Source organism: Passer montanus, unplaced genomic scaffold (assembly GCF_014805655.1).
Source record: "Passer montanus isolate IOZ18808 unplaced genomic scaffold, ASM1480565v1 scaffold77, whole genome shotgun sequence".
NCBI lineage: Eukaryota > Metazoa > Chordata > Aves > Passeriformes > Passeridae > Passer > Passer montanus.
The window spans coordinates 323,640-338,714 of record NW_024372923.1 but is presented as its reverse complement, the minus strand read 5'-3'; the positions used below and the strand labels follow the sequence as shown (position 1 = coordinate 338,714).

General features: G+C 44.5%; 1 protein-coding gene across 2 annotated transcripts in view; it reads left to right on the top strand.

The window, feature by feature from the left end:
* Positions 1-15,075, top strand: part of CTBP2 (C-terminal binding protein 2) — a 130,654-nt gene that overhangs the window by 62,168 nt on the left and 53,411 nt on the right. For both annotated transcript variants that reach the window (XM_039731404.1, XM_039731405.1), the window contains exon 2: positions 13,153-13,312. In XM_039731404.1, the coding sequence (XP_039587338.1) occupies positions 13,255-13,312 (58 nt within the window). In that variant the 5' untranslated portion in view covers positions 13,153-13,254. The remainder of the gene's footprint in view (positions 1-13,152; positions 13,313-15,075) is intronic.

The following is a 15,075-nucleotide window of genomic DNA, read 5'->3' as shown; positions in this document are numbered from 1 at the left end:
CCTGTGCCAGGGCCTCACCACCCTTACAGGGAAAAATTTCCTCCTAATCCTTCTGCTCTTCTTTGTCTTTCCTATGGGGGACATTGGAGGTGTGAATAATTAGCAGTATGATTTTCAGTTATTGTGTTATGCATCTGGGAGGGGATGTATGTTAATCCAAAGTTCAGATTTACCTGTAAAGACTCTTTTTTAATAGCATACTGAGCATAAGTTGATAGATACTCCCAGGTTGTCACTTGTTGGGGTTTTTATCTTTCTCTAAAGAGGTATTTTGTTCTGTATTTGTTTTTTCAGTAGTCTTTGTACTTGGTGAAAGATGTTCAGGAGTTTTATTTCATGAATTGTGATTCTACCCAAGAGCAGCATTTCTGTGCAGGACAAGGGGAAACAAACCCTCTCTGAGTCAGGTTACCCTCCTTTCCTGTTAAATCAAAAAGAGAAGAATGCAAATTCTTAAAAATTCCTAACTACTACCCAAACATTACCATTTTTAGAGTTTCAAGTTTAGAGAAAATGACTCACAGGCACTTTTAATAAAGGATTGCTCAAAATAGAGTGGAGTGTGATTCACATTAAAGAACGAAGACCAAAGAGAGGCAACAAAGAAGCCTTTAACCTGATGCTCACTTATCCCCATGAGGATATTGGGAAGGGAATGGTTGGGATACCCCTCATGGCACCTGGCATTGTGGGAGCAGCGTGCAGGGATCCTGCCCATCTTGTTTGTTGGGTTTTATTGGTTAGTGTAATTAGGCAATGCCTAATTGTTGAAGGCAACCCTGAAGATGACACCTTTGAGGCTGAGGTAGAAGCAGATCTGCAATGACAAACACCCCTGCCTTTTGTTCCCCAGCACTGAGCATGTGTCCAGCACCACACTGGGCTATTCTGAATTTTAGGGTCACCATGGCAGGAGAGATGTCCCATCCACAGCAGTGTGCTTCCTGGAGGGATTTGGGAGTGAGGAGCCAGAGCTGGCTCTACCTGAAAGCGAGAAGCACTCACAAAAAGCTTGTAACATAAGCCTTGTGAGAAGAATTGTTTAACAAATAGCCAGATAATCTAGTATGCCTTTTCCACAGTGTTTTAGTTTGCCCTGAACTGGCAGTCAGCCTTTCCCAGGTTTGCAGAGATTTTATCTTTCCAGTCTGCAGAGATGGCTGCTGGTTGTGGAAAGCATCCCTGACTTACCAAGTGGATTACTGGGCAAAATTGATTTTACTTGGTACATTCATATGCTGAAAAGCAACATAATAGCGTCTGCTTTGCTTCCACGCCAGTGAGGGGGAAGTGCCCCAACATGTGCTGGAGACCCTACACGAGTCTGAGAGGCAACTGGACCATATCCATCACCAGTGTAATTCTGACAGCATCGTTTTGGCTGACTGAGCAGGACCTGCAGAAATGCCTTAGGTGTACGTGCTGATGTATATTTTGTGGCTGTCTCTATTTAAGTGCTGTACATTCCCCGTGAGCTATGAGAGCAGAGACCTTCCCCGTGCTCCTTGCAGCTTCTTCAGTTGATGTATGGTGTTTTCCCTCCTTTTTGTCAAAGTGTCCTCTGTCCCAGAGATAATGCAATTGCTATTCAGTGCCGTGCAAATACTCTTTTGTATGTGTATCTCTTTTCTATTTAATTACACTGTATAAATGTCCTCAGTAAATTTGATAAGTTGGGTGAAGGATATTGATTTTCGAGTCTCTCTTGTGCTAGGCTCCTTGTAGTAGCAGCAGCCGTTCCCCAGGCCTGTTTCCTGAGGAGGTTTTGAAGGTTCAATGTTTGAGTAGCTATGGATAACAAAGGAATTTCTTTCTTGACACTCACATTTGATCTGCTGATTGCAGGGTTTAAGGCCAGAGAGAAAACATTAGTGTTGGGTGCTTTGTTTTTTAAAGCCTTAGAGTCACATCTTCTGCAAAAGCAAGTGGGAGGGGAAACCAAGAATAGAGCCATTGCCTTCATTCCTGTAAATAAAGCTACGAGCTTTGGGATTAAATGAGAGAGGGATGCTCCCAGGGTCGGATGAGGTCCTGGGGAGCAGTGGGAGGACCCTGGAAGTGTTCAAAGGCAGGTTGGATGGGGCTTGGAGCAAGCTGGTGTAGTGGAAGGGGTTTGGAGCTAGCCAGTGTGTAAGTCCCTTCCAACCCAAACTGTTCTGTGATTCCATGATTGTGTGACTTGCAGCTGGGCAGGGCCCCCCTCACCCCTCCATCACCCCGTGGCTGACAGGAGGGCAGGAGGGGAAGGAGGGACCAGTGAGTGTGCAGGGAGGCAGGGAGGAGGGGAGGGAATTTGCAGGGCTAAAAGGGGAGGACCAGTGGTCTATTTTTAACTGCAGTTTTGAATGTGAAGTGTCACCAATGTTAAAAAAAGCTCCTGGTAAATGGTGGGGAAGATGCAGGCGATAGTGCAAAGCCAGCTGCAGCTTTTTGAACTGTTCGCTGATGTTTGTGAGGAGGCTGCAAACACTTGATTCATGGTGATGTCTTCATTTTCCTTTCCTCAGCCCCAGGTCTCCCTGTGCCGGTGACTTTCTTTAAACAGTACTTAGTTCTCAGCCTCATAAGGTTATTTTTATTCTTTAAGAAGTAAAGAACAGAGAAATACAGATATTTGTGCACTTCCCTTTTGCGCTTGCTTTCGTCGCATTCTCTTGGAACATAAATTTTTTTTTTTTTTAATGCTGAAAATTGGACGCTGATTTTTTTCTGGCTAATTTCCATGTATTTCTCAGACAGGATTTTTAGCCTTGATCTATAATGCAGGCCTGTGGCTGTTCTTGCTAAAAGTTTGATCCCACCAGGGCTTTCATTATAAATCCTTATTTTCAGTAGCAAATTGCTGTCTGCAAACGCCACCTCTCAGAGGTTTGCCTGGGTAGGGGGGCACTGTAGATAGGTAGGCCAGGTCCTGCACCTCTCTGCCATCCTCCCCATGTTCCCCAGGATTTGGGAACGTGAGGTTTGGGCGTGTTTGCTGCTGGCTGCTGTGAGGCAGGAGGCTGGAGCCATTGCTGTCACGCCAGTGATCCGTGGGATAATGCATCCCCAAGTCGTGGCCGTTTCTGTCTATTGTGTCACCGATCCGCACATTAAAGGGACCCGGGTAGGTGTTGCTGCAATAAACCCTAACAGCTCTATAGGAGCCGTCACAGTTCATTGCATCAATAATCTGTGTATCAAGGCGTCCTGAGCAGGCCTGGGCACACAATGGGCCGTTATGGCTCCAGATGAGCCTGTCTGAATTTAGGTCAGTAACCTGAGTGTTGTTAAATCCCAAAATTGCCCTGCTACAAAGAGCTGGCAAGGCTTGGAATAAAAATGTAGGTTATGCAAACTTGGTGGTTGCGGAGGGTACTCTTGACTAAAGGTTGGTAGTGGGAGAATTATTTTCATCTTATTTATTGCTGTTATCTAAATCTATCTCCACTCACTGGGCTCCCTCCTTCTCTCTCCTTGGACTCGGTGTGAGTGATGCTGGAAGCAGCAGGAGAGGATGGGATGGGATGGGATGGGATGGGATGGGATGGGATGGGATGGGATGGGATGGGATGGGAAGGAGGAGGCAGCGTTCTGCAGTTGAGCTATCCAGAGCCACCCCGCATCCCATTGGGCTCTTTCCCACGGGACTTCATGGAAACATTCACACATTTCCATCCTGCCTGTGCCTGTGCCTGGCCCCGTGGAGTCAGTATTGTCTGGAGCATGGCAGATCCTTAGGGGCTCCCCAGACCCTTGATTACTCCAAAAGCCACCTTCCATCCCCACTGCTGATCCAAGCCCTCCTTGGTGCTTGATGCCTCAACACCTGGCTGGGCTCTTCTCCTCTCTGCCTTTCTTTGCATCCTGCCCCTTCCTTCCTTTCTCATTTCCCTCAGACAAGGCCCTTTTGTGGGTAGGTGGAGGGAGAGGAATGCCTCCAGCGCCGGCCGAGAGCCCGGTTCTCATTGTGGGTGTACGCCTGAATGGAGACGTAGCCTTGAACTCTTGAACTCTCTTTTTTTTTGTCGAGTAAAGCTGCTGTGTGCTGAAAACAAACAGGACTCACTCCGGTGGAAAGAGATTGTATAGTGGGAACAGGTCTCAGACCATGAGAAAGGGGTTTTTCCATGTTTCCATTCTGAGAGTTTCCATTTGAGATTTTGCCAGCAGTTGGGCAGCAGAAGATGAATTAGCTGAGCTGTTAAAGGTATTACACGTGTTTCCCCCTTCCGAGACTTGTTAGAACATATTTTCTTCAGTGATAGTAATAAGTGTTACAAACAAACCACAGTTTTCCCCTTTGAATATTCCTTTACACAGAGCATCGTCTACATTAAAAAAATAAGTACGTTAAGCAACATGAATAGCTTCAGGCTATTTTATTTCATGTTGCTAAATAAGTCAATGCAGATGAGTGCTTTTTATGTAAGAGTGGCTTGTGAGTATAAGCGCTAAGATAAGGGCAAACTATAACTCCAAAGATTTCCTGGAGACAGAAGAGTGTCACTGTGCCTTTCGCTATTCCCAGTCCAGGCAGAGATCCCAGGACAAAGATTCAAAATGATTGATTTTGTGCCATATGTGGGGAATTCAGCGTGCTGGAGGAAAGCTGAGTCTCCTGGTTTGCTGGGGCAGGAGGGGCTTCATCTTTGCTCTTCAGATGAGCGAGGCCCTTCCTCTGGGTGAATGGTGGAATATCCTGGAGGGCTGAAGGTTCATCCTCTGGGCCTTAACTGGGATTTGAAGAAGTGGGCTGGTGTGATCTTTTCCCAGTGTGTGTGGGTGTCCATGTTATATTTAATTGTCTGATCCTAATTTTGCAAGAATTAAGAAATTAGGAGAGAAGGCTAGAATTCCAGATGTGGAGACACTTCAGTGTGTGTCCTGTACATCTGTAGGGCTGGGATGTGGTTGCCATCATGTCCTTGCCAGGTAATGCAATGCAGCCGCACCTGGTTACAACTCAGGACATTGAGTATGCCATGGCTTTGCCTGTAAGGGTGTCCTCATCCTTATTTTTTTTTTTTTTTAATTAGGAGTAGTGATACAGAGCCAAGGACTTGCAAGAGTCTCACAGACAAGTGGTCCTGGTTGTAGTCTTGGTACTTTGGCTTGGGCTCCCAAGGGAATGTGCTGATCCTGGGGTGGTTCAGATTTTTATTGCTGCTCTTGCTGCTTTGAACTTTCTGCTGAGGAGGAGTTGAGGAATAACTTGTGAGTATTGCAGGAGCGGGTGGTTCAGATTTTTATTGCTGCTCTTGCTGCTTTGAACTTTCTGCTGAGGAGTAACTTGTGAGTATTGCAGGAGTGTTTGCTACATGCAGATGTTCACTCACATCCTGCAAGGCAGGAGCTCCAGATGCTGCTGTGGTGCCTCTGCAAACCCTGAGATCACAGAGGGAGATGGGCTTGGGGGATCAGCAGCACAGAGTGGTGGGGATGGGAGAAACACAGGGATTCACAGGGGCATGGGCTGTGTGGGGCAGGAGGGGTACAGAGGTGCATGTGGCCCTTGGTCACATGGAGATTGTGGTATGCAGCTCACACTCAGGAAGTTTGGCCACCCTGATTACAAACATACATATATTTGGAGATGTATAGCGAGATATCTGTCTCTTTCCTAATTTGATTTGCATTTATACGGGGAGAGGAAAACCACTGGAGCCGGGGAGTGGGTGGCCTTGTGTGGTTCCCTAGCCAGCAGAAGCTGAAAGCAATTTACAGTTCACATTTAGCAGTATTAGTAGTAACCAGAAGGAGACATCTGAAGGTAAGTGGCCATGTCCTGCCTCTTGGCTCTGAGGAAGCTGGATTTGCCTTTGTTCAGCTCCAGAGATGGATGAGCTCTCCCATCTAGCTCCAGAGATGGGTAATGATGCCACGGCACAGTTTGCAGTTGTTCTCAGTTAATCATGTTCACAATTTAAAACATAAAGTGCTGTTTGTGAGAGTGAAAAGGATGAAGTTTGCTGTGTTTTAGTTGGGGGGGGTGAGAGGTGAACTGAACAAAACCAAACCTTGGAAGCAACAATAGCAGCGCACCAAAGGGTTTATTTAAGCAGGACTTTTTTCATAGCTGTTTCATCTTATTTTCTTCTTGTCCTTGCTCTTGCTTGCTCATCTATATGCAGCATATGGAAAGGTTGAAAAGTGGCAATTACTAAATGAGAGTCGACAGAAACTATTCTCCAGCAGCTCCAGATGGGGTTAGTGATGCTGTTCCCAAGCTGCTGGCGCTTCACTCCGCAGTATAAAATGCCCTCTAATGGACAAGTAACTGCATAACTCATCCAGCAAACCAGCAAATATTCATTTTTCTCAGGATTTCTAATCTGCTGTGCTGCTTTTGGTACAGGAGCAACTAATGGCTTGAGTAGAGAAGAGCTTTTGCTTATCCACATGTGCAAACAGTGAGGGTTCACCTTTCTCCAGTGTTGATCTTTGCGATTAGTGCAAGTCAGTAATTTGTAATTTAAGGAATTTTGGTAAAATGTAGAATGAGATTTTATTTTCCAGTATGGTGGGGACCCCTGGAGAATGTAAAATTATTTATGTATCTTTTCCTTTTGTTTCATTTGAAAACTTAAGGGTAGTTTTCCAGCCCTTTACGTGCTTCAGCAAAATCAGCGTGCATGTTATCAGCGTCAGATACTTAGAAAAACAAGATAAGAGAGGTTGAAGGAGGCCCATGATTAATTAGCAAATAGATTAGGCACTCTCAAAGCTAAGTGGATAATTGGGGTTCAGCTCCTGGTTATTGTTTTGCCTGCCACCAGCCTCTGAAGGCTGTTGGTGCAGGGTAAGCAGAGCATCGACCTGCTTCACTTCTGGTGCCAGGAAGAGAGATGACAGTTATTTTCTTTAAAGCGATTTTCTTGCTGTCTGTTGGGGTTGCTTGTTTGTATTTCAGCTTTAGGAATGAAAGGAGTGCCAGTTCTGGTATTTCCTAGTTTTGCTTGAAAGCTCACAGAGGATCTGTGGAGGGCTGTTACTGCTTGACAAGGGAGCATTGTCTGGATCTTCTTATCTCAAAGTCAAGAGCAAATCACTAAAGTTGAAAATTGAAATAGATGTTGAAAATAAAAGGGATGTCTCACTCCCCTCTTTTTTGTACCATGGCTATTGAGGCAAGTTGAATACTGTCATTTCAATTGATCTTCATAATATCTGTCGAGATATGCTGAGAACTCAGTCTGGAGAGGAATTTGTAGCCTGACACACAATTCTTAGAAAAGTTTCTAAAAATCCAGTTCCCAACAAAAACCTTTCTTGTGCTTTACACATCATTAAGATGGAGAGGAAGAAAAACACTACAAACCCATATGTCTTTTTTCCCTTTGAAAGGCACCTGTATATAATTGTGATTCTTCTTCTCCTGAGTCAACAAGTAGCTTTGATGGAGTAGAACTGCTGAGTAATAATCACTGACTTTCAGGGTCTGTAAGGGATGCAGGATAAGGCTCTCTGTGTCATCTTTGAAGCCTCATTATTTTGGCAGAGTCTGTATCTCGTTGCGTAGTGTTTTAAGATGTGGTCTGCATCATTATGTAGCGTGTTTAATTTAGCAGCAGATGTGCAGGCTCATGTGCCATTATGGTACATTTTGTTCACTCATATAATAGCAGGTTCCTCAAAATTGTTACCACTTCTTCAGCACAAGACTCGCACAGGGTGTTATTCACCTTTTCTGTGTGATGAGGAGTGGAAGAGTCCTTTGTGTGCCACCAGCAGGTGCTCACGTGGGAGTGCTGGTTCTCCATGAACACGTTTAACCTGCTGCCTCCCTGTTTTCCCTGCATCCAGGGAGTGCACCTTCCCCAGCAGGTTTTGGGGAAGGCACCAGGCAGGCACGCAGTTGAAGGGTGAGGTTTTGGTTGTTAGGTTTCTGGGCTGGAAAAGAAGCTGGACAAATAATTCTTCCTGCCACCCCCAACAGCATCCAGGCATTCCCATGGAGAAACCTTAATACAGAACATCACCCAACGCTCCACGGCAGCAAAGTCATGATAATAACTGCTAAAAACATTAAACATAATTAATAATGGTTTTGTAGCAGGAGTCCTGCCCTCACTGTTTTGAGGGTGATGATGGTCTGGGAGGTTGCAGACTGCTGGGAGGGTGTTGAGGTTTAATTCCAGCCAGCAGCTTAGTCCCAGCAGTTGCTCACTGCCTCCCAAAGGATGGGAGAGAATTGGAAGCATAAGGGTGAGAAAACTCGTGGGTTGTGATAAAGGCACTTTAATAGGGAAAGCAAAAGCCCTGCATGCAAGCAAAGCAAAACAGGGAATTCACTCCCCAGTTCCCATGGGCAGGCAGGTGTTCAGCCATGCCCAGGATAGCAGGGCTGCATCGGGCATAGCAGTGACTTGGGAAGACAAGCAGCAACACTTCAGACATCCCCCTCTTCCTTCCTCTTCACCACTCCACATGCTGAGCGTGGCACCTCATGGTCTGGGATATCCCTGGGTCAGCTGGGATCAGCTGTCCTGGCTGAGTCCCTTCCCAACTCCTCGTGTCCCCCCAGCCCCCTCACTGGTGGAGCAGTACAAGAAGCAGAGGCCTTGACTCTGTGTAAGCCCTGCTCAGCAATAACAAAAACATCCTTGGATTATGAACCCTGTTTCTAGTGCAAAGCCAAACCAGAAACCCACACCAGTTACCATGAAGAAAATTAACTCCACATCAGCCAAACCAAAGATGTGACTTACAGCCAGAGTAAAAAACGAGAAAAGGCCTTTTTTCCCCCTAGCATCCTATTTCACATATAGTGGCTGAGTGTTTATTGGAGTAGGAGAAGTCAAACCCTGACCCCATAGAAACTCTGCGATTCCTCGTCCCAAGTGAGTGGGTTTGTATCTCTGAAGCATTATTTAAAAAAAAAAATGTATTTTGGGTAATGAAATTCCGTGTTTGTTCTCGCTGTTTGTATAAATGTTTAATCTATTTTTGGTTCCTGCTGGGCTATTTGGTTTAATGGTGTCTTAACACTGTGAGCTTCCCATGTTGTCTCATTGTGCTTTAAAAAACAATATCCCAAAAACCCATCCGTCTTAACACTGTGAGCTTCCCATGTTGTCTCATTGTGCTTTAAAAGACAATATCCCAAAGTATCCAGAAGTACCGTGCTGTCTGTCTGTCCCCGTGCTGTCTGTGCCTTCCCTTCCGTGCTTCCCTCCTCCCCTGCAGTCTGGGAGGGAGAGGCAGGTGATGGGGGCTGAGCAGGGCATTGCTCTTAGGGCTGGCTGGGAGGAGGGATGACAGAGTGTTCTCCAAGTGCTCCTCCTGCATTGTGCCGTCTCCTTTGTCCCTTCCCTCCCCTGTCATTATCTCTGCGTGTCTCCTGCTTTCTTTTCCCTGCCTTGCCTTTCTCACACTGAGCTCTGGTTCCCAGCCCCTCCTGCCCTCCCCAGCAGCTGAAACGCTGAGCAGTGGGAATGGCCAGAGCTCAGGACAGCAAACACTCAGGGATGCTGACGCAGGGCTGAAGCAGTTCACAGCTCCGAGGGCTGTTCTTGCCTTCAAATCTCAATTCAAGTGTGATGGAGCTGTGAAAACCGGGCCTTTACACAAAGGAGGGCACAGGGAGAGCTGCTGCCCGTGGCATCAGCAGATCCTGGCTTCAACAATTCTGCCTGGGCATCCTGCTCTGCTTCCAGCTGAGAGGACTGACATTCTGCAGTAACCATGAGTACAAAACCTTCTCCAGAAACCTCTCTTTTACTGGGAGCCTAGGAAATACCCTGCAGTACCATCAAAACATTTGCACTTGTTGAAGTAAGGGATTGTACATGTGAAAACCCAGTGTAGATGTGATGGATTCTTTCCCTTGCTGTTTGGAAATGGGACCTTTTGCAGTTCGTGGAGCTGGTAGTTTTCTGTAGTACGGACTCTCCGTTTAATTCCTGCTGTATTTCATAGAGGGTAGAAAATGTAGTCAGTTGGTTTGTCATAGAACAGGGGGTAGGGAACACCATCCTGCTTTCCCGAGGCTGTGCACAGACAGGGAACATGTGAGATGTTGTGTTTGGAGCACTGGAAAGGGCATCTCTCAGTCACCTGCCAGGTGCTGGTGGTTTGGTGGCAGTGCCTGTGATGGATGCTCTAAAACAGATGTTGCCCACTGGCACAGGGTTCCCAGAGAAGCTGTGGATTCTCCATCCCTGGCAGTGCCCAAGGCCAGGTTGGACAGGGCTTGGAGCACCCTGGAACAGTGGAAGGTGTCCCTGCCATGGCAGGGGGTGGCACTGGGTGATCTTTAAGGTTCCTTCCAAACCAAACACTTCTGTGGTTCTGTGATTGACATTTATGCTCCTGTCCTACCCCATGTGCCATAGAAAGATGTTACAAAAGCACAAGTTGAGAAAGAGCTTAGAGGACAGGATGTTCTTCATGAAGTCACTTTTCTCTTACTTTTATCTAACCATGCATCTTATTTTGGAAGATTACCTTTATTTCATTTTCCATCAAAAGCCCTAATACTTCTTTCTCTGCTCTCATTTTCTGGCCCATGGATTGTGCTCTTTAATAGGCAGTATTTAGAAGCTGTTTAAATGTGTTACTTCAGAATTGGGGTTTTTTTTTTCCTAAAGTGTTGTATTTAAGTAAATTCCTGCCTTAAATAAATAAATAGCTATGGGCTATCATTGTGTCCAGGGGTTTTCAAGAAAATTTACATTTTGAAAGACACTGTTGGAGGCTAACACAGGCCATGCAATTACTGTATGTAAATCACTTCACTTGTTTCCTAATCTAGCTGAGGATGAAGTACAATTTTTGTGCGTGTGCCTCTTCCTCTCAAATTTCCTTAGACAATGAGGTTTTCTTGTCTTTTAATTGCTGACCATGATTTTTGTTCTGCCTAGTCTGATTGTGTTTATTTTATGGTGGGGGACATTTAGCCCTGGGATTGTTTTGAGATTGGGCTGGCTGTAGAATCCATTGGGGATAGATTGAAGTTGGGTGCACAACTAATTGCATCCCACAAATGGAAGAACTGCTTTCTTAATTACAGCCTCATGCAAAGGCTGGGGAATATCCTCTTGTTTCTGTGCCCAACACATCTGCTTTTCTCCATTTTATCCATCCCTGCCAAATCTGCTCAGCAGCTCCTGCCACATTTTCAGTAAGTCTTCTGAGCTGGGCTTTTATTGCTGGTTGGTACCACCACAGACACCTGTCAGACAAAGATGGGGCAGTTCATGTCATTAGGAAGGAGCTCATTCATGGGCATTACATTGAGCTGTGTGGGACTCTGATGAGCAGTAATTTCTCTGATTGTTATTAGTTTCTTTTGTAGGAAGTTTTCCTCCAGGGAATTGAGATGGCTGGGGAAAAAAAAAAAAACAACAAAACTTTAATGGACGCATTCGTCCATCAGAAAATGCACTCTGTCAGAATTAAGTACACTTTGCAAATTGGTTTTGTTTGGGGAATTAAGGGGGGGAAGAGTTGCAGCCCCAACATTATGAAACATTTGAGCGTTTTCAGAACAAAATGGTAACTTTTTCTCTTCTGATTTGATTTTTTTTTAATAACCTGGTATTTCTCCCTGAAAGTGGAATGGGATGTAATAGAGGTAAAAAAATCATGTGTGTGCCTGTAAATGTTGATCATGGAAATGCCACTAGCTACTTGGGCTTTAGCTACACTAACAGCTTAATTTTTGTTGCATGAAATATTTTGACTGTAGCAAGCTTCTGCCTCCGGAATGGAAGTTTTCTGCATCTCCTAGAATGTTGCATTAATTTTTAATATGAGTGGGAATCGTGCTCTTTAGCATCCCTATGTTTTTAAAAAATCAATTAATTATTGCTATAAATCTCAGTGATTATGCTGCAGTTGTGCTGCTGGGAAATTGGCCATTAACTACCAGGAAATCGCCGATCATGCCTTAGTTGGAATTCAGCTGTACCGACACCAGGCTTTTCCTTTTGGAAATTAACTATCAATGTGATGCATAATTGATAACCATTTATAATAATAACAATAATCTGCATGAAATTGTCATCCCAGAGTGCAGCAGCTTTGTTAGAGCTTTTACCCCTTGCACGCTCAGCCTACTGCACTGGTTAACTGGGTTTTCTGGGAAGTTTCTGGAGTGTTTTTAGGTTTGTAGCTATTACCAGGGTCATCTGTCTTCAATTTTGAATCAGCAGTCACATAAAATATTAGTGTGTGTTATGTTGGATTGTTGGATTTCAGTTGTCAGCATGAGGTCTCTTCTTCCATGTCTTGATTCATGAATGGTGTTGTGGAACTTGCTTTGAAAAACTCTCACCTGGGTTTTACATCAAAAAATCAAACTTGGTAGAAGTACCACAACAGCACATTCAGAGGCTGCAGCTGAGCTCAGCTCAGTTCAGGGATTAAACAAACCTTTGGCTCTCTGAGCAAAACGTGTCAGACCTCGGAGTATCCATTAAGGGTCTTCCTCTGTGCCACCAAAAAGCAGAAAACCTTTAATTGTTGTCTCTTTGGAGAGCATTTCTTGTCAATCAGCCACACACGTGGCTTCATGGATGATTTTATCTCCCTGGCATTGAAAATGTGTGCACTAGAAACAGCACCCAAAGTTTAAGGTTGGCCCTTCAAGTATGAGGGCAAGGACAGGCTGTGGTGACAGCTGGAATATGCATCAAGGTCTTCTTGTAAATTCAAGGTCCTTTGATGACTTTTACAGGGCAAGGTTTAAATATGAAAGTGTTTCATGTATGAGAGTACTGGCAGAGCAAGAACTACTTCCCCTGTTTTATATACTCCCTAAGAATCTTTCAGCATCTGTGAGCCGACAAAATAACCTCATGGATTTTATCCACTAGGAATAGATTTTTCAGTCAGAAATAAAACTGGGAAGCCCGTGCAGTGCTTTAGCAGTTCTTGTGTGCAAGGCTGGTTTTCTGAATCGCAGGGAGGATAAAGAGACTGAGTTGTGGTGCCAGATGTGTGACTTGTGGGGTGCAAGCTCGGAGCTGTCCTTTCCAAAACCAGCCACATGGAAATGTGACACTGGTTTGGGCTGCAAGGGGCCTTAAAGCCCATCTTGTTCCATCCCCTGCTGAGGGCAGAGACACCCTCCACTGTCCCAGGTTTTGAGCCCCATCCACCCTGGCCTTGAGCACTTCCAGGGATGGGAAGGGAACAAATCTTACAGATCCTCTCCTTTCTCTTCAGGATCCACAGTGGCGGTATGCACGCCGATTCCTGTGAGCTCTCCTAAGCTCCTGGGGGACTGCTGTGCTTCTTGAGTCAGAAAGTTGCAAAATCCCATCAAGAATGGCACTTGTGGATAAACACAAAGTCAAGCGGCAGCGACTGGACAGAATTTGTGAAGGTAAGAGTGTGCTTTCATTTTCTGATAGATGATTAGGGTAGAATATCTAATTTTTCCTTTTTTCTTTCAGTACTTAGACATAAAGAGATCCAAATCCAGGGCAGGATTCCCTGTCTTCTCTGTAGACTCAAAATACATTCACACTGCTCTGGTTACTCACTTAGAAGTCATGTGTAGTCCTGTGAATAAGATTTTTAATTACCAGGTCACCTCCTCTTTTCCTAATTTCTACTAAAACAATTTGGTCGGTCCAATTGAAAACATATTTACTGTCATCCTGTAAGAAAATGATGGAAAATGTAAGAGTTGTTGTTCCTATGGTTTTGAGCACATTGTTGCAGCAGCTTTTATTTGGTCACTCTGTGGGGTCAGGCAGGTTTGCTGCAATTCTTCATTCCTGGCGTGTTCCAGTGTCTCAGCACAGGTGACTTTTACTTTCAAGAGTAATTTTCCAGCAGAAAATGTTTTTAGGAAACATTTTCTATTGCAGCTCACATGGTGTTAAGTTACTTATGACAGAAATCAAGTGATGGCAGACAAGCTCTGACTTTTTTTTTCAAGAGTAATTTTCCAGCAGAAAATGTTTTTAGGAAACATTTTCTATTGCATCTCACATGGTGTTAAGTTATAACAGAAATCAAGTGATGGCAAACAAGCTCTGACTTTTTGGTGTACACTCCAATAATTCTCCAACACTCAGGGAAGTTCTGCCATCAGCAACAAGTGCAGAGCAGAGTGTTATTTTGGGAGGAACATCTCACATCTCCTCAGGAGTTCCAGCGCTCAGCTGCTCTTAAGGAGATGGATAGTGGCCTGCAGGGTAGCAATTTGCAGTATTACTTGAGTGCCAGCGAGGTGAAATAAGCTTTGGTGGTGAATGAAAGGACAGAGTTCACAGGGAAGTTGTGCTGCACCCATTTGAACAAAATGTTTGGAAGTTCATTGAGAAATGCTTATCAGCAGGACAAGGGTAGATTTTGCCTTGACTTTTCTGTTATATATTGCTTACTCTACACTGCTGCTGTTTTAAACTCATCATAAATTACTTATTTCTTTTAATTTTGCTCTGTTAATTTTGGAAAAAGGAGGACAAAGCAGAGGAGAGGAGTTAGGAGGGAATATCCAGGGTATGCAGCAGTGTGGAGTTGCCTCTTTCTCCTACTGAATGTCATAAACACTCAGGTGTAGCACACTATCTCATCTTCAAAACTTACTTTGAACTTGACTTAAAAGAGTTCTATCAGCTGAGCCTGGATTTTCAAAAGCTGCCTTTCTGGTTTGATGTTTACCATCAGATCTAGTTGCTGAGTGTACAAGAAATTCAAAAGGATTGTACGACAAACCTGCTAACGGAGCTTTAGATGTGATTGAAGTTTAGATTATTTTTCTCTGATATATGAGCTTTTTTTTCTTCTTTCTTGGTCAAAAGATATTATTTTCTAATCTGTAAATGTGCAGGAGACATAACTTTTTAAAGCATACTTTGTCATTTGCCACTGGGTTTGTAATTTGATGGAAATGATGGGAGACGCTGCTGTGTTATATTTGGAAGCAACAGACAACGAGTGAGTGTGAGAAGCATTGTAAAAATTACCTTGAGAAATGCAAAAAACTTCGGATTTGCCAAAATACTAGATTTGTAGGGCAGCTGAATACTCTACTGGCCTCTGTGATGGCTATTTTTTACTATAGGCTCCTAATCTTGGATTATAGCATAGAAAAGCACTGAAAGGGGCCATCCCAGCTGCTGTAAAAACACACTT